The sequence below is a fragment of the Taeniopygia guttata genome, chromosome 27 (assembly GCF_048771995.1).
Source record: "Taeniopygia guttata chromosome 27, bTaeGut7.mat, whole genome shotgun sequence".
Classification (NCBI taxonomy): Eukaryota; Metazoa; Chordata; class Aves; order Passeriformes; family Estrildidae; genus Taeniopygia; species Taeniopygia guttata.
In genome coordinates this window covers 4,537,344-4,561,516 of record NC_133052.1, presented here as the reverse complement: position 1 = coordinate 4,561,516, position 24,173 = coordinate 4,537,344, and the positions used below count along the sequence as shown (strand labels likewise).

At 48.3% G+C, this 24,173-nt stretch overlaps 1 protein-coding gene and 2 pseudogenes across 1 annotated transcript; all 3 read left to right on the top strand.

Annotated features, from left to right (window-relative positions):
- The first annotated feature begins 2,960 nt into the window (after window positions 1-2,960).
- LOC100219791 (feather keratin Cos1-1/Cos1-3/Cos2-1-like) lies at window positions 2,961-3,767 on the top strand (annotated as a pseudogene).
- Window positions 3,768-10,093: 6,326 nt separating this feature from the next.
- On the top strand, window positions 10,094-10,901 carry LOC100222674 (feather keratin Cos1-1/Cos1-3/Cos2-1-like; annotated as a pseudogene).
- A 7,657-nt stretch (window positions 10,902-18,558) lies between these two features.
- Window positions 18,559-18,881, top strand: LOC115490757 (feather keratin Cos2-2-like). Its single transcript, XM_072919225.1, has one exon. The coding sequence runs from the start codon at window positions 18,569-18,571 to the stop codon at window positions 18,875-18,877; it is 309 nt and encodes a 102-aa protein (XP_072775326.1). The 5' UTR covers window positions 18,559-18,568; the 3' UTR covers window positions 18,878-18,881.
- The last annotated feature ends 5,292 nt before the right edge of the window (window positions 18,882-24,173 follow it).

Here is a 24,173-nt window from a genome sequence, read left to right as displayed (position 1 = left end):
CATAAGACTGCAAACAAAATTTGCATAATTCTTCTTCTTTCCTCTCCTTAGTATCTGAATCTACTCTCTTATTTTTAATTAAATTATGCAAAATGGTGTGCTTCATACTAGATGTGTCAGGGCATTTCCACATCTAAAACCCCACATAATTTTTAGCAGTACATTGTTCCACCCATTTTGGGCTTTGTTGTGGAAAAACATTAATGTGATTGGCAAAGCATTCAAAGTGCAGAGCTGTGGAAGGCTGGCTGGGAAGCAAGTCTCTCTTTACACTCATTGGGAGAATATTAGTACTTCCAAACAGCACTTGCTTTTACCCTCCTAATTTTCATTTCAGAACAGATTAACCATGTTCTCCAAGCTTTTCTTTTTGCACACTGACAATGAAGATAGTCCATGTAATCACTTAATAATGAGGCATCAGCTTCTCATCATGGTAAACACACCTTTATGGAGAGTGTGGGATTAATTTAATCTGAACATAGAGCTGTCCAGTTGAGATGATTGAGTCTAAACTGAACATCTACTCCTTCCTTCCAGAAGCAATGGCACTTCTGGAAGAGATTCACAAACGTGCATCCACCTGGGCACTTGGCATTTAGTCTTGTTTCCAGGCCCAGGCACCATTGTCCAAGGCACAGGCTGATTCCCACCCTTTGTCAGCTGTGCTCTTTTTCAGTGGCATTTGGGAAAATGCCTGGGACAGCAGAGACTCTGAGACTGGATTTATCCTCAGACAGACATCACTGCTTGTCATTTCTGCCTAGGAATAACACATTTTGGAGAGAATTGTATATTTGGAGTGTTGAATTCTTCTACAGTTCTGGAAAGCAACAAAAAGCATTATCTGAAATGTCCAAGAAATCTAAGACACAGCAGAGTGTCTGAGATCTGCTGTGAATTCCTCATCAACACTGCTTAGAGCCTTCTGAGATAAATAGTGGCATGCAAAGCCTCACACAAGGGCTGTCAGAGCAGATCCTTGTCACTTGGGAGAGGCAGACTATGACAGAACAGCAGCAGAAAAACAAATGAGTACCCTGAGATTTCTCGTGCAAAGGGGATGATACTTCATGGGCAACAGATTCCAATTCAACGGGTGGGATCCATCTGGAAACTCAGCACCCTTGAGCTGAGTTTCCATAAGAAGTGCTGTAGTGTGCTTGCCTGAAAATAGGTCCCCAGAACCCTTCCTTTAGCTCATGGGAGGAAAGGAGGTCACTGAGATGTTACCAGCTGTTGGACAGAGAAACTGTCACAGACCCCAGAACATGGGAGCTCCCTCCAGCACTGGTGATTTCCCTGAAAAGGAGAGACATGAAAAAGAGTGGGACCACTTTCTGGCAGTGGATGAGTGCAGGAATAATCTTGTCCAGAGTCTGGCTGGTGGCTGTTTTCCACCTGCTGATGCAGGGTAAGGAAGAGCCCTTCCCATCTTGGGCTTCTGTGTCATAGTGTCAAATTCTAAGACCAATTGTGCTTCCTACCAAAGGCCTCATTCTCAGGCTGTGGCCATCAGTGGAGGCCCATGGAGATGAAACAGGAAGAAGAGCCAGTAGGCTGCTTGCTCTGAGGATTGTAGTGTTATTTTAAGCAAAGAATATTGACAAGGCTCATTTGCCTTGTTTATGGTGTAGCCTCCAATAGATCTGCCCCAAGTCAGGTTTCTTGGACAGTTTTTATCATCAAAATCCCTGGATCTATAAGCAATTGTGAAAGTCACGTGAGTATACGTTTCTCAGCAGCACAGCATGCATTTCCAGGGATGGGGCAGCCAGAGCTTCTCTGGACAACCTGTGCCAGGGCCTCACCACCCTCAAAGGGAAGAATTTTTTCTTGGTAACTAGTATGAATCTATCCTGTTTCAGTGGGAAGCTATTCCCCCTTGTCCTATCACTCTATGTCCTTATAAAAAAGTCCCTCTTCATCTCTCTTGGATCCCCTTTGGGCATTGGAATGTGACTTAAGGTATCCCCAGAACCATCTTCAGGCTAAATACAGTCATCTCTCCCAGTCCTGTCTCCATAGCAGAAGGGCTGCAGCACTCTGAGCATTTTTGTGGCCTCTTCTGGACCTACTTCAGCACCTTAGCACTGGGGACACAGCACTCCAGCTGGGGTCTCACAAGAGCAGGGTATTGAGGGAGAACCACTTCTCTATACCTGGTAGTCACTCCTCTGTTGATGCAATACAATTCTGGGATACAATTCCAGGGTTACATGTGAACATTGCAGGTCACGTCCAGACTCTCATTCACCAGTGTACCCAAGTCCTTCTTGGCTGGGCTACTCTCAGTTTACTCATTAAGCAATCTTTGTTCCTCCTTGGGAATGACCCAACCCAAATTCAGGACCTTACACTTGGCCTTATTGAGCTTCATGTGGATTACATGGGCCCACTTCTCTATCCCACAGAAGTCAAGCACAACACTGTGGACTCTGCTGAGGACACCTGGGGACAACTGCAACAAGGTTGGAGCATTGTGAGGAGCCAGACAAACCCATGACAATTTCTCTGCTGCACAAAGAGGCCATGAGTTAAAACAAGATAGAATTTTCTCCTGGTAGCAGAGTTAGGCACATTGGGGCGAAAACCACTTGCAGAGTCCATGGACATGGGGAGGGAAGAAGTGACCACAGGGAGAGAAAGACAAGGATGGGATATATCCTCATGCACAGGAGGCCTTGGGCAGCCAGCTGAGGATTGCTGGAACTCAAACAGCCCCACCAGAGTTATCCAGACTGTAGTATCACTTTCCTGGCCTGGGCCCATGCAGTACATAAACTGAGTCTTCTGCCTGTACTACTGCATTCTTGCCTTAGAAATCCTGGGGCCTTTAATCCCAGGGATCAGAAGAAGCCTTCAGTGGGGAAACAGGCATGGAACAAACCTGGAAAAGGCAGCAGTGCTGGAAATGAAAACACAGCCCATATCATTAGGTGTGCTGGTTTGCATTCAAGATGAACTTGCTGGGAAATTGTTACCTCTGCAAAGGCCACCCCTGGTCCTGCGGCAGTGATGGGCAGGTATAAAAGGCAGCCCAAGTCTCTGCTCTCTCATCCACCTCTCTTGCTTCCTTCTGCTTGGGAACCAGGTGAGTCTGAAGGCCCTTCTCTTTCTCTTCCAAAGTGAGATCTCTGCTTGGTGGACATCTCAACTGACTTTGGCTTTCTCATATTTGGGGGTTGGAGCATCTGTCATGAGAGAGGAAGGCAGGGAGGAGGCTGGCATAGAGAAGGGCTGGTGGTGGTGCTGCCTTTTGCTTTCTGCCCTGGGAGAGAACTTCCTGAGTCAGGCTGCTCTTTGTAGGGCTCCTGGCTCAGTCTCCAGCTTCCCACTCATGATGGCCTTGGCTCTTTTGTGATGGGGTGACCAGGCTGCTCCTCACCCACCCACCCACCCAGCTTTGTGCTCTGTTTCCTCTCTGCTCTCTCTGCCAGGTGCACCTGTAGCCTCAAGTCATGTCCTGCAACACCCAGTGCCGTCCCTGCCAGCCCTGTGGCCCCACTCCACTGGCCAACAGCTGCAATGAGTGCTGTGTCAGGCAGTGCCAGGACTCCACTGTTGTCATTGAGCCACCTGCTGTGGTTGTGACCCTGCCTGGGCCCATCCTCAGCTCCTTCCCACAGAACACCGTGGTGGGATCCTCCACGTCTGCTGCTGTTGGCAACATCCTCAGCTCTGAGGGAGTGCCCATCAACTCTGGGGGCTTTGACCTCTCCTGCATCACCAGGCGCTATGGTGGAAGGAGGGGCCTCCCCTGCTAGTGGTGTTGGGCGTATGTAGGTTTTGGGAAGTGTCCCCAGGATCTCCAGGCATGGTGCTGAACAAAGGAAGAATCTTCAGGTCATTTCTTTCACAGGAACTGACCATCTTTAGTTCCTCCTGAAAATGCTGGAAGGAAGGGCCCAGCTCAGGCACTTCGAAAGCATGCCCTATGTCTTTCCTACATGTCTCCTTGTTTCTATTTTCATTGTGCCCTTCTGCTCCCCTCGGCTACAAGGCTCCTCCAAGCCAGCCTGGACTCTACAGGCAAGGCAAATGGATGCCCTGCATGGACTTCACCCTGGCCAAGAGGTGAAATATCTTGCTTGTCCTGCCAGATCCCTGCACTGAGGGCCTGTGCTTGTAACAACTTTGATTCCCTCTTTAAACTCAATAAAGACTTTTGCATCTCAAGCTGGGTCTCCAGGTAGTCCTTCCCTCCACATATGATCTTGCAATCTGCTGGGGTGGAATGGTGTTGATCCTGGCAGGGGATAAGGTAACAATGTAGTGAGATCATTCATCCAGAAAAAATATGAGCTTGGGATACACTGCAGAGGGTCCTATGGGAAGTACAATCCTGGGCCAGGATGCAAAACATCCCCAGCTACCCCATGGTGATCAGCCCCTTCCCTTTAGTGTCTCTGCCCAGATATACCCCCAACACATCCTGCAAAAACCTCTGCTGTCCCCATGTAACAACCAGAATTCCATGGGAGGTCCTGGAGACAAACTAACCTGTGGGATCATGGGAATGCAGCACCTATTCCTCCGGTCAGTGCTGTGCTGGGGTAGACAGAAAATGTTCCCAAAGGATATCAGAAGTGTGGTTGTGTGGAATAGCCTCAGAGTTGGCTCAAGGCCTTATCTCCATCTTCACTGAGACTCTGAGGCCCAGCCTCAGACAATGGCCAGCACAAGTGGGCATGGGCAGCTGGGATCAGTTCTTCATCGCAGCCCTACTGCCAAATGCAAGGCCCATGGCAGGGCCCATGTTTTGGCAGGTGTGCAGGCCTGGCACCATTCACAAGTCAGTGCTGGGATTAACCACTCTGGGTCCCACACTGGAGTCCCTGTGAACCCTCATGGGCCAGGGCAGTCCAAAGACAGTAATGAATGCTCACAGACTCTTCACTGCTCAGCTGTACCTTGTGACTGCCAAGCACAGATGGAGCAGCTCTGCTCAGGCTCAGGGCCCCAAAGACCCTGCTGTGTAAGGACCAGTGCTGCTCCAGAAGAGCTCTGTGCAAAGTCATTCTGGACAGCAGTATCTGTGAGCTGTCTGTGGTGAACAAGTTTTGTTCACAAACGTCCCTCTTGCTAGTCTGGTGCTGTTTGGCACTGTTTTGAACAAAAACACATCAGAGGCCTCAGTCAGGAAGGGCTGGATAAACAGAAATCCATCCATCCATCCATCCATCCATCCATCCATCCATCCATCCATCCATCCATCCATCCATCCATCCATCCATCCATGATGGAGACTGTGTAAGCTGCCCTTTCCCATCTGGGAGTTTGGAATGCAGAGAGATGTCTTTTTCTTCCACAAAGTGAGGTTGTGAAGTCCTTTGATGACATTGTCTCCTCTTGCCTGTTTGACCAACAGTTGGTCAGGATGACAGAGGTATCAGGGCAGTAAACACATCTCTCTTGACAATCAGGTTGATAGGGACTGTGTAAGCCAAATTCTGCAGGCTGCAGTTCTAATGAATGCCTGTACCCTGTGCATACCTGTTGGAAATCCCCACTTTTTAGCCATCCTTTCACTGTTTATTGATGGTGGGTAACAGGGCTGATGACAGCATGGCACAGAGTGTCTCCAGAGAGAGTTGGGCCTACTAGTGTACAACATTCTTCTTCCTTTCCACAATGTGGTCATGGCAGTAATCTTTGAGTTTTTGTGAAGAACATCTGGCTTCACTATTAACACATGTAGGTTGGGTTTTTTTTCTGTGATATTCCAAAATATCTTTTTTGACTTCCACCCTCAGCTTAAGTGAGTGATTAAAAGTTGGGAGATCTCAGGTGTCTACAGTTCTCTGAATATAGGGAAGAAGCTGATGAAGGCAAAGTTAAGCTCAAACAGGGGCTGAAGCATGAAGGGACTAACAGGAAAAGTTCCCTGCACATTCTTCCTGCTGGAGATTTAGAGAAGAGTATCTGAACTCCTCCATCTCTTTGGCCAATGTTCTTGTGATGCCCAGCCTCACCCTCTCACGCACAAGACCTGCACTGCTTCCACCGGAAAAATTGCTACTATAGGGACAATCCAACTCCTTGCTCTGCCTGGTGTCCTTGGAGTCCCCCATTCTCTCTCTGCTCCACAGGCAGATCCTGGGGACACAACCACTACTCCTACCTGGGGACACCCTTGGAGTCCCCCATTCTCTCTCTGCTCCACAGGCAGATCCAGGGCACACGCACCATTCCTACCTGGGGAATCTGACATCTGCACCACAGAGCAACTGCTGGGGTATTCCCCACTGGTGCTCATCTGCCCAATAACCCTGTTTATTGGCTTCCCCTGTACAACACACAGTGTCTCTGTCCTTCCAGTCCAGTGCACAATAATAACGTGCACTGTGATTCTTTAATTCAGTACCTGTTTGGGTGAAGATCTCAGCCTGACACAGCACCAGGCCAATGATCTGGATGAATACATTTGACATTGGCTTTGGCATGAAGGAAGGCTGTGTCCCACACCTGGGAGTACCAGCAATTCCATTTGGACACAGGAAGCAGATCCATTTGGACACAGCCTGAACAAGGAGAGTAAGTAGGATTCCTTATTCTTTCTCCAGATAAAGCAAATCCCATCCTTTTGAACTCTCTAGCAGCTGTTCCCTGACCTAGTGAGGCAGGCAGAAGGGGGCTGCCCATCATGCTGAGGCAGTCCTAATCCTGTTACACTCAACTAAATTAAGGATCTAAATTGGTAGTCCTTGCTGGGACTTGGCACCATCATCAGTGGAGTATGAGCTCTGGAGGATCAGGACAAGGACAGTTCAGAAAATGGGTTGATTACAGTGCCTCTTTTCCAAGAGATTTCTAGGAGGGTGATGTCATTACCTTTCAGCTGCACTTGAGCTCCTGCTGCTTTGCAGAGCTCATGAACAGAGCTCTGGAGTGTCCCTGCCATGAGCAACACAATCTAATTGTAAGGAGAGACACAAAAGAACATATGTTCATATACACCTGTCAAACATGCACCTGTGGTACATTCATGCAAGTCTGGTTGCACAAAAGAGCACATGAACACATGTAGGAACACACCCTACTGTGAACTCTACTGAGGACACCAGGAGACAACTGCAGCAGGGCTGGAGCCTTGTGGGGAAGGGCAAGGCCCCAGGCAAGCTCACAGCATTGTTTATGTACTCACAGACTGCTCAGAGAATGGACAAGTCAAAACAAGCCAGAAGTTTTTCCCGAGGGCAGAGTTAGGTAGGATGGGGTCAGAGCCTGCAGCCCAATGCACACCCATGGGGAGACAATAACAACAAATAACCATCAGGGTGAGCTGAGAAGGGAGGGATAGGGAAGGACATAGCCCACCCTCATGCACAGGAATCCTTGGGCATCCAGCAGCAGACTAGATTTTTAAAGAGGCAATACAAAGGACCTAGGGAATCACAGACTAGTAGACCTCACCTCTGTGTCTGGGGAGATCATGAAACAGGTCCTCATGAAAGCAACTGTAAGTCATATTTAGACAAAGAGGTGATCCAAACAGCCAGCAATGCTTCTCTTAGGGCAAGTAATGTCTGAGCAATCTGGTGGCCTTCAAGGATAGAGTGACTGAAACAGTCAGCAAGGGAAGACTGGCCAATGTCATCTACCTAAACTTCTGTCAGGCTTTCAACGCAGTCCACACAAAATCCTTATCTCCAAACTGGAGAGATGGTGTAGTGGATTGACCCTGGCTGGTTGCCAGGCACCCACCAAAGGCACTCTATCACTCTCCTCTAGAAGTGGACAGGGGAGAGAAAATATAACAATGGTTCATGAGTTAAGGACTGGAAGAGACCTCTCACCAAATACTGTCACAGGTAAAACAGACTCAGCTAAGGCATATTAATTGAATTTCTTACCAACAACATCAGAAGAGGATAATGAGAAGTAAAATAAGTATTATAAAAATAACCCAAAAAACCAAGTATTTGTCCCCTACCTCTCCCTCCTTCCCAGCTTTATATCGTCCTCCCCGCTAGCAGAGTAGGGAGACAGGAATGGGGCTCATGGTCAATTCCTCACAGGTTTTTTCTGCTGCTGCTCAAGGAGAGGAGTGGGAGTCCTTCCCCTGCTCCAGGCTGGGGTCCCTCCCATGGGAGAAGTTGTCCATGAACTTCTCCAAAAGGATAAGGAGGCTAGGAACCATATCCCACAGGCTATGGTTCCCCAAGAACTGCTACAATGTGGGTCACTCTTCCATGGGGCCAGTACTTCAGGAACCCTCACAGGGTCACAAGTCATTCCAGCAAACCTGCTCCAGCATGGGCTCCTCTCTTCATAGATCCCTGCCAGGACTCTGCTCCAGCACAGGTTTCCCTCAGGGTCATGGCCTCCTCTCAGGCATTCACCTGCTCTGGTGCTGGCTCCTCCAGGGGCTGCAGGTGCATCTCCGCACTTCCATGCCCTCTGTGGGCTGCAGTGGCCCAGCTGCCTCACCATGGTCTTCACCACGGGCTGCAGAGGAATCTCAGCTCTGGAGCCTGGAGCAGCTCCTGCTGCTCCTTCTCCACTGGTGTTTGCAGAGCTGTTCCTCTCACATATCTCACTTCTCTCACTCTGCTTTTTTCTGGCCACAACTACACCGGTGCAGTAATTTTTTTCCTTCTTTAATGTGTTATTCCTGAGGCAACACTTCCATTTCTGATGGGCTCAGCCTTGGCCAGTGGTGGGTCTGTTTGGAGCCAGCTGGCTTTGGCTCTGCTGGACACTGAGGAAGCTTCCAGCAACTTCTCACAGAAGCCACAGAAGTGCCTTTGTAGCCCTCCTGCTACCAAAACCAGGCCATGCCAACCCAATACACATGGATTTGAAGAGTATACTATTGTGAATATGAAAATGTCTGGATGGACACAGCTTTAGTCTGTGGCTCTATGACTACATGGAGGTAGGGGAAGAGGGGCTTATCTCAAGGTTCTGTCTTGGGACTGGTGTTTTGTAGTCTCTTTTTCAATCACAGAGATATTAGATCATGTGTCCCCTTGGCATGTTTGCAGATGACACAAAGCTGAGCAGTGCAGCTGACACTACAGAAGGAGATTTCCATCCAAGGAGACCTGGAGAAACTTGAGAAGTAGGCTTATGAGAACCTGATGAAGTTTAGGAAGTTCAAGTGCAGGGTGCAGCACCTGCATTAGGAAATCCCAGACATGAGAACAGGCTGGGAGATTAACTCATTGAGAGCAGACCTGTTTTGGTCTGGGAGTTTTGGTGGTGGACATCAGCCAAGAGTTTGCCACTTGCAGTACAGAAAGCCATCCCAGACTGCATCACAAAAGGCAGGTTGAGGGCAGAGATTCTCCTCATCTACTCTGATTTTGTGAGACCCCAGATGGGTTCAGAAATGGAGTTTTCAGCATGAGAAAGACATGGACCTGTTAGAGCAGGCCCAAAGGAAGCCACAAAGATGCCCAGAGGGCTGGAGAAACTCTGCTATGAAGACAGGCTGAGAGAGTTGGGGTTGTTCCACATGGAGAAGAGAAAGCTTTGAGGACACCTCATTGAGGCCAGTCAGTATGTGAAGGGGGCTTGCAAAAAGATGGATGCTGACTTTTCACACAGGCAGATACTGATAGGACAAAGTGGAATGTTTTAAACTAAAAGAGGAAAGATGTAGATTTGATGTTAGGAAAAAATTACTTACTCAAAGGGTGGTGAGGCAATGGAACTTCACATAGAAGCTGAGGTTGCCACATCCCTATAAGTATTCAAGGCCAGCTTGGATGGGGCTTGGAACAACCTGATCTAGTGAGGGTCACTGCTTCTCTTTATGAAGGAGTTCCATCCAGACCAAGCCATTCTATGATTACATGATTCTATGGGTGCTGCAGCTTGTTCCTGAAAACAAGACTTCAAACAACCTCAGAAGAGTGATCAGGATAGCATCACTTTCCTGGTCTGGGCCCATGCAGTACATAAACTGAGTCTTCTGCCTGTACTACTGCATTCCTGCCTTAGAAATCCTGGGGCCTTTAATCCCAGGGATCAGAAGAAGCCTTCATTGGGGAACAGGCATGGAACAAACCTGGAAATGAAAAGGCAGCAGTGCTGGAAATGAAAACACAGCCCATATCATTAGGTGTGCTGGTTTGCATTCAAGATGAACTTGCTGGGAAATTGTTACCTCTGCAAAGGCCACCCCTGGTCCTGCGGCAGTGATGGGCAGGTATAAAAGGCAGCCCAAGTCTCTGCTCTCTCATTCACTTCTCTTGCTTCCTTCTGCTCGGGAACCAGGTGAGTCTGAAGGCCCTTCACTTTCTCTTCCAAAGTGAGATCTCTGCTTGGTGGACATCTCAACTGACTTTGGCTTTCTCATATTTGGGGGTTGGAGCATCTGGTCATGAGAGAGGAAAGCAGGGAGGAGGCTGGCATAGAGAAGGGCTGGTGGTGGTGCTGCCTTTTGCTTTCTGCCCTGGGAGAGAACTTCTTGAGTCAGGCTGCTCTTTGTAGGGCTCCTGGCTCAGTCTCCAGCTTCCCACTCATGATGGCCTTGGCTCTTTTGTGATGGGGTGACCAGGCTGCTCCTCACCCACCCACCTAGCTAGCTTTGTACTCTGTTTCCTCTCTGCTCTCTCTTCCAGGTGTACCTGTAGCCTCAAGTCATGTCCTGCAACACCCAGTGCCGGCCCTGCCAGCCCTGTGGCCCCACTCCACTGGCCAACAGCTGCAATGAGTGCTGTGTCAGGCAGTGCCAGAACTCCACTGTTGTCATTGAGCCGCCTGCTGTGGTGGTGACCCTGCCCGGGCCCATCCTCAGCTCCTACCCACAGAACACCGTGGTGGGATCCTCCACGTCTGCTGCTGTTGGCAACATCCTCAGCTCTGAGGGAGTGCCCATCAGCTCTGGGGGCTTTGACCTCTCCTGCATCACTAGACGCTACGGTGGCAACAGATGTCGTCCCTGCTAAAGGTGCTGAGAAAGCCTCAACAAGACATCTTGAGGAACTCAGAGCGCGGTGTTGGGCAGAGGATCTAGGTTTTGAGTGCTGTTTGCACGATAGCGAACCAAATTTGCCTTTCTCTCCCTTTTCATTGTTTGCATTGATTCCTTGGTGCTTCTACGTTCCCCAAAGACCAGCTTGATAGGGACCCTTTGGTTTCTACCCTTTGTGGGACAGGTAGACCAATATTATGCAGGATCTATTCGGGAGCCAAGGAGTGCAGAGTCTCTTCTGCCCTTGGTGCTGCCTGTGCTGCTGACCTCCGCTTTCAGTGGCTTTGTTTCCTTCTTTCATTTCATTAAAGTTCTGCTGCATTCAAGTCTGGCATCTGTGTGGTCCTTCCCCTGGTTGCACTTCTGAATGCCAAAGGAGAAAAGTGTTGCTTAGAAATGGGTGAGGGCATAAGGAGACCCTTCTCCATTCACAGAGGAATGGAATTTTGGGGCACCATGGAGGCACAACTATTAAGGGTACAATATCTTGGAGCTGAGGAAGACATCCCCTGGTAGCTCTGCTTCCAGATACCATCAAGCCTTGTCTTGATGTATCTTTGCCCTCAGATTCCCAGAAAGCTGGGAGACCTTGAAGCAATAGCAGTCTCATGATCACCTGAGGAAAGGTGCTCCTTCCAGTATGGTCAGAGCTGCACTGGGATTGTTGATGTGAGGGTCTTGGACATAATTTCCTCTGCAGAATAACAGGAGTTGGAATGCAGAAAACAACTTTTGCATTCGACCATGGTTTCTATTCCATTTTCCTCTCCCCTTCATGACTCAGTAAAAAGTGAGGACAAATACCCATTGAGCACTTCCATGGTCCTTTAGATCAGAACATGTTGAATCCAAGGTCTCAGCATCTGCCTGGCACAGCACCAGGCCGATGGACTGCACTGGCACATTTGTCATTGGCTTGAACATGAGGCAGAGATGTGTCTCACACCAGACAGCACTGACACTGCAGTGCAAGCAGGCTCACTTGAGTATAGCCTGGATGAAGCTGGCAGGACTTCTTAGCCTTTTTGCTGTCCATAAAGCAAGCCTCATCCTTTTGAAGTCCCTAGATTTTGGGAGAGCTGTGTCCTGGGCTGGAGAAGCAGGGAATGAGGACTACAAGCCATGTCCCAATATTGCTTACAGGGAATTAAACTAAGGATCTAAAGTTATATGAAATCGTCCTAATTTGGACAGGAATCATCATCAGCAGAATGTGAGCTCCCCTCCCCTCCCCTCCCCTCCCCTCCCCTCCCCTCCCCTCCCCTCCCCTCCCCTCCCCTCCCCTCCCCTCCCCTCCCCTCCCCTCCCCTCCCCTCCCCTCCCCTCCCCTCCCCTCCCCTCCCCTCCCCTCCCCTCCCCTCCCCTCCCCTCCCCTCTCCATTGTCATTTCTGGGTGACAGTGATCTGCCCAATAGTACTTGGAAGAAAACATGAGATTCTGCAGGGAAAAGTTCCAGGATGTGAAACAAGGGGGTGCAAAGCAGCAGCAGAAAAGGCTCCCTTTTTGTTTCTTGTTCTGTGCTACAGCCACATTTACAGGAAACGCAAGGGGGTGGGGGGTGTTCGGGCAGGAGTTTTGAGACCTCAACTCAGCATGCATTCCACAGCAAAATAATGCTATTTACCTCCCATAGTGTCTTGTATTGGAAATGCAAGATGTGGCTGGGGGTGTGCATTATATTACCATCTGTTAGACATGGGTCAGTTATCTGCTGTTCATTGGGCAGTTTTCTTTATCTCTCCCACAACCAATCCTCCTTCCAGGAGATCTTTTCTGTCCATGGCCAGTGAGTGTCCCCGCATGGCTAAGAAAATTTCATCATCCTAATGGGAGATGCTCCACCCAGGCGGAGGAGCCAAGCATTCCTACCTGGAAAAAATCTGAACACCACAGTCAGGTTTTCCCACTGGATTCACAGAAGAACAACTTCCTTCTCCACTGGATTCACAGAGGAAAGCCAGGCACATCTATACCACCACTGGAACTTCAGAGAAAAACTCCACTCTTCAACAGGATCATTGCTCCAACAGAACCACACCTGGCAATGTAGGAGGGCTGCAGCCACCATTCAGTGAGAATGTTACCAACACGCTGACCCACAGGTTGTCAGGTCGTACTCTGACGCTGTCAGTGTTGTTTTGAATTACTCCATTTTAAATTTATTTTTATTTTTCACTATCAAGACTAGGCTGAGACAAATCAGAAGGAAGGGGCAGAAGCAATGGAGGGATTGGAGGAAGAAAAATGAGACAAGGAGTCTGAAATGATCAAGAGAGGAGATGGTTTTCCTTTCTCTCACCGTTTTAAAATTTTCAAGTAGTAACAGCATCTAGAAAAAACAGGCACAAACCAGCATATTAACTAATGTTTCACACAATTTGACCATAATTCAAGACATAATTCAAGGCTTCAGTCAGGAAGACATTGATGGACAGGTTATATCCATCCATACATGGGAGAAATGTGATTTAATACAGAAGCCATAAATCCTTTGCACCAACTCAACCAAAACTCATTTACCAGACTATATCCTGAGTATATGACTGGCACCAATCCTAACTTGTGAATTACCTCAGCCCTGCATATCTGGACAGCTTTGCCTGCCTGTGCTCAGGGAGTGCATCTCATCTGCTTGTGCTCTTGTGTGGGAGCCGCTGACCCTAGACTGTTGCAGTTCAAATTTATTTCACTGATTCCTTGTTAAGTGGTTTGTTCTGTTGTACCCCTATGTTCTCCTGAGTTGGTTTGCCCCTGGGTTGTACCCTCTCTCAAAGCTATCCCTCATGCCATTCCCCACCCCTTGTTCCAGCTCTTTCCCTGCCTGTCAAGGCAACCCAGCCCCTTAGTCCTGAACCTTTCCCTGCCACTCTTACCTTGGGCCAATCCCAGACTGCAACACCTCTTTGGAAGTCCTGTAAACTTTGCAGCCCCATTGGCCCATGTGACTTATCCTCTCCTCCCACCTACCCTGATTAGTTCTGATGTGTTTATGTAATCCCCTGGCTCCTCCCTTGATATCTCTCCATTGTTTATTTGTATCCCCGCCTGATTTGTAACTGTATGAAACCCAAGCACAGCAGTGCTTAAGGCCCTTTTGTTCCTGGTCCCTTCGCTTGGAACCTCAATCTTCCCTTTTGGAACCTTAAGACAGAGAGCCTCTTCCTTTTCCTTTGCCTGATCCCTGCCGTGGCTGTGACATTCTTCACTATAGAGCAAGCTGCTCTTCAGGTTCAGTTGCAGGTAAGATCCAAACCTCAGCTGTTCCCCCCTCCCGGTGTGGTGCCAGAGTTTCGCCAGAGGTAGCCCGGGCTTCAGTGGCCGCATCACTAGACTAGGTGAGGGAGTGGAGGCGAAAGAGGAGATGAAGCTGTAAGCTGGACCCAAAGATTCTTGTTTCCCTTCACAAGTGTTGCCTGATGTCTCCCTGATGGCCTTTAGCTGCTGAGTAGCCAGGGGGGACTTTGTCAGCCCCAAGGAAAAGTGCAGGAAGAAAAATCCACTGCAGGGAATTACACTCTCTGTTACCTCCACCTATTTTCCCTGAGTGGACTGGAAGATTTTCTAGAGAAGAAAGAAGGACTTACAGGCCCAGGCTTGGATGCAAAACAACTTTATTGAGTGTAAAGAGGAAAAGGAGGTTGCTCACAGAGAGCACCAGGTGCAGCCACTAAGATGCAGTGGAGCTCCTGCAGAGTGTGCATCTGCTTGCCCAAAACAGGGAGTGAGGGTCACATGTCCCCATTAGACTGGCCTGAGGCGACATGGACAGCAAAGAGGAAAAAAAAGGTGGGAGAAGGGGACAATGTCTTGGTGCTGTAAACACAATGTTCCAAATCTTGATCTCATGCCCAGATCTCCATTCTGAGGTCTTAGAAGTTCATGCAGGAAGACATTGCCAACAGATTTAGCAGGGACGGCATCTGCTGCCACCATAGCAGTTGGTGATGCTGGAGATGTCAAAGCCCCCAGAGCTGATGGGCACCCCACCAGAGCTGAGGATGTTGCCAACAGCAGCAGAGGTGGAGGATCCCACGGCGGTGTTCTGTGGGAAGGAGCTGAGGATGGGGCCGGGCAGGGTCACCAGCACAGCAGGCGGCTCAATGACAACGTGGGAGCTCTGGCACTGCCTGACACAGCACTCAGTGCAGCTGCTGGCCAGCGGGCAGGGGCCGCAGGGCTGGGAGCAAGGGTTGCAGGGCTGGCAGCAGGACATGGCTCGGGGTCACAGGCACACCTGGCACAGAGAGCAGGGAGAAGCACAAAGTGAGGACACATGAGAAGCAGCACTGCACCCAAACACCCTGCAGCCCAGGCACCTCATGGCCCACATTTTCCTGCCCAGCTCAAAGCCCAGGAGCCACCTTAGCCAAGTCCCAGCCTCTCTGTGTCAGCACAAGACCTTCTCTCCCCTGCCCTCTCCCAGAGGAAGCAGCTCCCAGCCCTGCGCTACGACAGCCCTCTCCTCTCCTCCAGGCAAGAGCTGATCTTGATGCAGCAGAGGGAGAAAAGGTTTTACACTCACCTGATTCCTGAGGAGGAGGAGGAGGTGAGAGAAGTGGATGAGAGAGCAGAGACTTGGGCTGCCTTTTATAGTAGTCGTGCACTGCCTTAGGCCCAGAGGCACCTTAGTGGAAGTAATAATTTTCTGACCAGCTTATGTCAAATGTGAACTATCCCAGCTAATGGTAGGGGCTGTGTTCTGGTTTCCTGCACTGTGGCCTTTTCATTTCCTGGCTTCTGCCACATGCTTTCCTATGAAGGGTCATTTCTCAAAGTGCCAGCATGACAGCATCAAGGATTTCAGGGCAGAACTACATCAGTGGACAAAGAAGGTTTAGATGAAGGGCCAGTGGCATCCAGGTGATTTGTACCTGTGTCATTCTCCAGGACTCCTCTGGTGCCAGAAATTAACCCTGCCCTCATGCTTCTTGTACACATGCCCAAGGTCTGCATGTGACATGAGACAGTTTTTCTTTTGCTTTCTTCATTACTCTGTGATCAACACTCAGTATTATACTCAGGTGGGCTTCTGATGGGAGGGTTTGACCCTAGTGCTGTCGTAAGAGTATTCAGAAAAATTGTGTTCTCTTCTCTTCCCAGTGACATGTGAGAAAACCTCCACCTATGATCTCCCTTTTAGAGAGAGCTGGATTTATTTCATCAGGAGAAAAGGAGGTCAAGGGGAAAGTTTATCAGTCTAACACTGCCTGTTATTGGAAGGAGGCTGTAGTGAGGTGGGCGTCAGTCTCTGCTCCCAAGTAACAAGACAAAAGGAATTGGCCTCAAGTTGCACCAGGGGAAGTTTAGATTGGATATCAGGGAAAAATTCAATATCAAGCATTGGAACACACTGTTGAGGGAGGAGGTTGAGTCACCACTCCTGGAGGTGATTTCAACAAAGTGTAGATGTGGCACATGGGACCATGGGTTAGTGGTAGAGTGGGCTGTGTTAGATTTATGGTTGGACTTGATGATCTTGAAGGCGGTCTCATGATTCTGTGACTGTGCAGCTGTCAGGAGTCTTGGGCATTTGAATTAGACAATTAAGAATGAGACAATCAGAAGGTCAGTGCAATCAGGAATTACCACACATACAATGAACCTTTTCTTCTCCACGTATCATGTAACCCTAGTGAAGGATGGCCCTGCATGGAGCAATCAGTACCTGCAGACCTTACTGCAATTGTTCTTCCTCGTCATGTTTCCTTTGTGAAGATCTGTCATTCCTCCAATGCTGCATCAAAGCTGATGGAGACTTTCCTTGTCACCAGGAAAACCATTGCTTCCTGCAAGCTCTGGTCATATGTACATTGGGTTTGTGGTCATCCTCTCCCAGGTGGTTCTGCTGACTGGCCCACCTGCACCCAGGAAAGCTATTGCTTAATCCAAGTCACCTGATGTGGCCTCTGCTGATCCCGATCCTGAAGCTGCTCTCCCGGCCCCGCACTGTGTGTATCAAAGAAAGGCAGAGAGTTGGAGAACCTGTGCTATGAGGAGTGTGACCTTTTCTCCCTAGACAACAGGATTCCTGAAGAGGACCTTATCACAGTATTTTAGTGAATAAATGGGATCTACCAAGAGCACTGAGAGTTTCAGCATAAGTACCAACATGGAGGGGCTGTCCATGAGGGACACATGCTGAGTGAAGAGGAACTGGAGATGATTTGAGTGGTGGCAACTGAGACCATTGCTTAGGTCTCAGCAGGAGCAGATGAAGCCTTGGTTTCTGGACATAGCAAGATGTGCACAGGGGCCAGTAAGATGGAGAACGATCATGTCTCTGCTCTGAACTGAGAGCAGGAGTGTGTGTGGAACCTCACAGCCTTCATGGGACACTCTGTACCCGAGTTATTTTTCTGAGCCCAGCAGTGCCTTGAAGAGTTCCTTTTCTGCATGCAGGAAACCATGGATATCTGGGGGATGACATGGATTAGAGCATTACTCAAGGCTGAAGGCAAAGGAATTCTTATATCTTATCCTCACTACTGCCACCCTTTGAACTTATGATTTCATTGGTGGCCTCTGTTTGTGCAGTAGTCAAGGATGTCTTCGTTTGTGCCAAGGGAAAGAACACAGAGGAAAATCCACTGCAAGGACTCCCACCCCTTGCCCTTTTTAACTTTGTACATGAGCAGATTGTAAGAGTTGCCACAGAACAAAGGAGAACTTAGAGGCCAAGGCATGAGAGCACAACAACTTTAATGAGTCTAAGGAAGAAAAGGAGACCACAGTCACTGAGATGCAGTGGAGCTCCTGCATGGTGTTCATCTGCCTGCCATGCAGAGGGAGAGAGGGCAAAACATCCTGACTTAGACTGGCCTGGGGAGACACAGAGAACAAGTGCTAAGTAAGAGCAGAGGGGAAGAAACTCTGTCATGCCCCTCACGTGGCAGTCCTTGGGTGTGTGGGCAAAAGGCACAAAAGGGGTGCCCATTTCCTGACAACTTGGACAAAACCAAACCACTCAGAAATGTCCCAAGTGAACATCACCTGCCCACAAGGAATGCCAACATACCTTGATCTGAGACTTCTACCTCAGAAATCTTTGAGCCTCTCATCCCAGCACTGACAGAGTGAGATGTTCACATAGGAAAGCATGTGGCAGAAGCCAGGAAATGAAAAGGCCACAGTGCAGGAAACAAGGACGCAGACCCTACCATTAACTGGGATGGTGCACGCTTCACATGACCTGGTCAGAAAATTACAACTTCCACGAAGGTGCCTCTGGGCATGAGGCAGGGCAGGACTGCTATAAAAGGCAGCCCAAGTCTCTGCTCTCTCATCCACTTCTCTCACCTCCTCCTCCTCAGGAATCAGGTGAGTGGGAAGCCTCTTCTTCTCCTCCTGCTGCTTCTTCAAGAGCAGCTCTTGCCTGGCTGGAAGTCTCAGCAGAGAGGGGCTGTCATAGTGCAGGGCTGGGAGCTACTTCTGCTGGGAGAGGGCAGGGGAGAGAAGGTCTTGTGCCAACGAAAGGGGCTGGGACTTGGCTGAGGTGGCTCCTGGGCTTTGAGCTGGTCAGTGCAGTGGGGGCCAGGAGGTGCCTGGGCTGCAGGGTGTTTGGGTGCAGTGCTGCTTCTCATGTGTCCTCACTTTGTGCTTCTCCCGGCCCTCTGTGTCAGGTGTACCTGTGACCCCGAGCCATGTCCTGCTGCCAGCCCTGCAACCCTTGCTCCCAGTCCTGCGGCCCCTGCCCGCTGGCCAGCAGCTGCAATGAGTGCTGTGTCAGGCAGTGCCAGAGCTCCCACGTTGTCATTGAGCCGCCTGCTGTGCTGGTGACCCTGCCCGGCCCCATCCTCAGCTCCTTCCCACAGAACACCGCCGTGGGATCTTCTACCTCTGCTGCTGTTGGCAACATCCTCAGCTCTGGTGGAGTGCCCATCAGCTCTGGGGGCTTTGACATCTCCAGCATCACCAACTGCTATGGTGGCAGCAGATGTCGTCCCTGCTAAATCTGTTGGCAATGTCTTCCTGCATGAACCTCCAAGACCTCAGAACATGGTTCTGGGCAGAACATGATTCTGGGCAGAAGATAGAGCTTCTGGACATTCTCTTTACAGTTTTGGGATGATTTCTTTCTCCTACTATTCCATCTTCTTTCTGTGATGTCCATGTGTCTCCAGGCCAGCCCTGCGGACCTGTTTGCCTCTCTTCCTCTTTAGGGCAGGCAGATGGACACCCTGCAGGAGCTCCACTGCATCTAAGTGGCTGCTCCTGTTGCTTTCTGTGAGCCATGTCCTTCTCTTGAGACTCAATAAAGAACTTTTGCATCCAAGCCTTAGCCTCTGAGTCATCCTTAATTTTCTGTCAGGCTTTACATATTGCTCAGGGAAAATGGTGGAGAAAGAAGGGGGATCAACTGTCCTGAAGCCGGCAAAGTCATACCTGCCTACTCAACAGGCAAAGCTCATCAGGAAGACCATGTCTCCAAAGTTTGCAAAAGTTGTGTAAGGAAACAGCAATGTCTGGGGACAGCCTATAACCTCACTTCTTCCGCCTCCTCCCCTCCATTATCTGGTCTACAGTCCATGTCCTGCACACAGGGGCATGGGTAGATGAGATACATTTCCTCAGCACAGGCAGGACTCGGCTGGTATCCCAGACATGCAGGGCTGAGGTAATTCACAAGTTTCCTATCACCCACACACAGGCTAATGCAGTGGTAAATGACTTTAAGCTGAATTTGTGCAAATGTCTTATGACTTTATTATAAATTTGTAACACAATCTAGCCTGTATGAATGTATGTAATTTGTCCATCAACATTTTTCTGGATGAGTCCTTTGATTAAACCAGTGCCCACTACTGGGTCACTGGTGGGTCAACCTTTGATTGACAGTCCACACTCACTTTGTGACCTCATTCCTGTGTTTGTACTGTACTGTGTTGTGCTTGTCTCCAGGAGAAAGAACAAGGATGTTTGTTGCAAAAATGGGCTGCCTACCTGTGTATGGCCCCTTCTCCAGCCACACCCCGTTTCTCACAGTGCCTTCTTACCAACAGTCCTTGGTTGACTCCCTGGCTATCTGTTATTGGTGTTTGAGACGCCTTATCATCTGGGCTTCTGTGCCACTTGTGGGTCAAATATCCACACGGACTTGGACTGAAAAAGGAGAAGTAGAGAAAGAGGAAAAACTATATAAGCTATCTCTGAATTTGGAGGTTAATTTCTCTATAATCCCCCACATTTTTTATCTACAATCTGATTATGAAAATAAAAGGCAGAAAGGACATCAGAAGGACAATCCAAGGGTGCAAGATTTTATCATGAGCTTCTGTTGCTCTTGGTGACCATCCAAATAAAATGTCCCAACGGTGGTGTTCTCTGTCTTTCTTTTGTTGCTCCATCACCCTGTGAATTTTTCTATATCAGGATGAATGTAATCAAAATTTTCTGTCCATTTTCTCAAACTTCCCTCAATGGCATCTTTCGCATCCTAGTGAAGTTCATTCAGTAGGAACAGGCTGCTTTTCTTAAGTCAATGTATAATTAAATCATAACAATTGGTAAGATTTAATAGGAGCCAAATAACTAAAATCACATCCCATAATGTCAACAAAGTTACAAGCACAAATACTAGGATACTTATATGTACAATAACGTTGCCTACAAACACAAAATCATAAGGGGTTCTCACACAAGCACATCCATTCCATCAGGCCCATACTCTGTGCTCTAGGGGCTGGAGTGCATCTCTATTGGGACTTAATCCTGACACAATGATTTGGTATATATTGAAGCACCATGTACTGTTAAAACAAAAGGTGTGGCTTACTATTAGTGGGGTCATAAAGGAAAATTAACAGTTGCTACTCTTATCTAGTTGCTAGGAGTGGATTTCCCTTTTGTATTTTCCCAGGTTACCTTTGAAATGCCACCTTCCTTTGTAATTGCTGCCCCAGTAAATTGCACCCACAAGAGAGAAGCGTGTAGTGCAGAATGCATATGGTTACCAGATTGATTAACACAAACAAAAGCAGTGAGGGTTTCAACCTGTGGGTTGAGCTTGTTGATGTGTCAACCAAATTTGGTTCCTGCTGGCAATGACTGCTTCTACAAAAATGATAAGCAGTTCTTTGATAAGTAACTTAATCTTTAGTGGGATGTGCTGGCACAATTCCCGGTAATGTTCCTGGAAAGATAAAACAGTACAAGTCTCAGCAGAGTTGGCCTAGACTCTAGCAATTAAGGTTACTCCTTAATTGCTCAAGGTGTATAACAGCTAGGAGTAATGAACTTTTCCCGCTCAGAGTATCTCTGTTCTGTCTCTTTAAATGCAGTTTAGTCAAATAATAAAATTATTATTCCAGTCCCATGAGAGGCCGGGACTGGGGGTCTGCTTCTGTTTGCTGCTGCTGCTGTTGTTTGTTTGTTTGCCTTGTTATAATTATTCTAGTAAAGAACTGCTGTTCCTTTTCCTGTGTCTTTGTCTGACAGCCCCATAATTTCAAAGTTATAATTATTTAGAGGGTAGGGTGTAATATTTTCCATTCCATGAAGGTTCTCGCTTTCCTTGGCAGACACCTGTCTTTTAAACAAAGACAATTGTCAATATATGGTAGAGTGAAAGAGAAGCAAGAGAGAGACATTAAATGAGAGAAAAAAAGGAAGACAGGTCAGCAGTCCTGGCTCAAGCATTGATTCAGCTGATGGAGTATCCAGGCAGAACAAGGCCATTTATCTCAGAAAAGTGCTGTGCTGCCTCCACATGGCCCTTCTCCAGCCACATCCCATTTGTTCTCACAGCTTCTTAGCAAGAACCCCCAGGTGGCTGCACAGCCATCAATCTGTGGGTTTGAGACATGCGCAAGAGTCCCTCTTCTTCAGTGCTCCTACACCAGTGCTTAGTGAGATGGACACAGATGGTGCCTGTGCCATGAACTCTGGGCGGGAAGAGCATGGGAGGAACCAAACAAGATCCATAGGAACACCGTGTGCCTGAATTTTTGAGTCCAGCCGTGCCTTCAGGAGTTTCTGAAGATGCTATGAGAATAAACAGGATGTGGCTGGAGAAGGGGCCATACAGAGGTAGGACAGCATTTTCCTGGAACAACCAACCAGCCTTGCTGTAGTTCCTGAAGAGAAGCAAAACATGGGACAGTACAAGGAGATGAATGAGGTGCACATGGGCTGTAGGGGAGGATCAAGGTCACCAAAGATCCCTGAAACTTCCCACCCATTTCCAGAAAGGTCTGAAAGAACAGACTGTGTATGAGAACTCATAGAAAGCAAGAAACCTGTAACTGGGGCAGTTACCTATCCATGGAAAGGTATCCCCCAAATCTGGGACTGCCCCCAGAAACTTGAACATCCAATGGACTAGACTAGCACAGATGGATGGATGCTGAAGCCAGGACTGACATCTCACCCACTGGATTGATGCTGGTACTAAGACTTTTTATTCTCTCTGTTTCTCTCTCTTTCCCTCTATTTCTTTCCATATTCCCCTCATTAATTCATCTCTCCCTCTTTAATTTCTCTCTTCTCTTTCACCAAGCTACTTAATCCAAAACCCACTGTCATGTGCTTATATAGTAGGTCTGGGACTACTATAACATATCAAGATCCACACTAAGCATGTAATTTACAAATATTTTTTTAAAAATGCAGATTATTTATTTTGACTGTGAGCATTTATGAACTTTGGAGTGTTTTCTACACTTTAAGGGTGGGCCCCATGGTAATTTGATTGGCAGATACTGATCCCATCTTCTGCATCACCTCAGCCCTGCATGTCTGGACAGCAGCTGGGTCCTGCCAGGTGCTGAAGGACTCTGTGATGTAACTGTCTTGTCTGCTTTTGACCACATGTGCTGCTCATGGACATTAGACTAGGTAGTTCAGGGGAGGAGAAGGAAGAGATGAGGGTGTGGGCTGGTCCCAGACATTGCTGTTTCCCTTCCTCATTCATGCCACCCTTTGGAGCCATCTTTCCCCTGTTTGCCATTGGCTATAGAGTAGCCAGGGATGTTCATCATCAACTCCAAAGGAAAAGGCAGAAAAGAAAATCCACTACAGGGACTCCCACGCTCTGCCCATTCACCTTCTAATTGAGCAGACTGGAACAGTTGCCACAGAAAGAACAACTCAGAGGCCAAGGCTTGGATGCACAACTTTAATGATTATAAAGTAGAAACAGAGGTGGCTCACAGACAGCACCAGGAGCAGCCACAAAGATGCAGTGGAGTTCCTGCAGGGTGTCCATCTGTCTGGCCAAAAGAGGGAGGGAGGGAGGGCAACATGTCCCCTTAGGCTGGCCTTGGGAGACACAGAGAGCAAAGGAAAGACAAAAAAAGTAAAAGGGAACAATGGGTTCCAGGGAACAGCCTGTAGTGCCTGGTGCTGGCTCCAGAACACCTCCAGCAGGATGAGGGACCTGTGAGATGTTTAATCCTGCTCCTCATTTTGCATCCCTGGGGAAGTCTCTGAGGTTAAGAGAGAGAAAAAAAAGCAAGTCCTGGCACTGCGAACATGCAGGAGGAATGGATAGTCAGGCCAAGCTGCACAACACATGCCAGCTAGAGGAGAGACTGGGACATCCTAAGAATGAGTGGGATGAGAGAGCTTTTGTTTCCCTGCATCAACTATCAAAGGTCCTGTGTGTTTGGGTTACAAAGTAAGAAAATGTTTACTGCAAAGAGAGAAAGAGATTCTGCAATACTTTTTCAGTGCATATGACTTTGAAAGACTAAGCTGAGACAACTCAGAAGGAAGGGGCAGAAGCGATGGAGGATTGGAGGAAGAAAAATGAGACAAGGGGTCTGAAATGATCAAGAGAGGAGATAGTTTTCCTTTCTCTCACCGTTTTAAAAATTTCAAGTAGTAACAGCATCTAGACAAAACAGGCACAAACCAGCATATTAACTAATGTTTCCCACAATTTAAGACATAATTCAAGGCTTCAGTCAGGAAGACATTGATGGACAGGTTATATCCATCCATACATGGGAGAAATGTGATTTAATACAGAAGCCATAAATCCTTTGCACCAACTCAACCAAAACTCATTTACCAGACTATATCCTGAGTATATGACTGGCACCAATCCTAACTTGTGAATTACCTCAGCCCTGCATATCTGGACAGCTTTGCCTGCCTGTGCTCAGGGAGTGCATCTCATCCGCTTGTGCTCTTGTGTGGGAGCCGCTGACCCTAGACTGTTGCAGTTCAAATTTATTTCACTGATTCCTTGTTAAGTGGTTTGTTCTGTTGTACCCCTATGTTCTCCTGAGTTGGTTTGCCCCTGGG

Excerpts from the sequence above, each read along its gene's own strand:
- LOC115490757 (XM_072919225.1), top strand. The coding sequence starts at position 18,569 with ATGTCCTGCTGCCAGCCCTGCAACCCTTGCTCCCAGTCCTGCGGCCCC.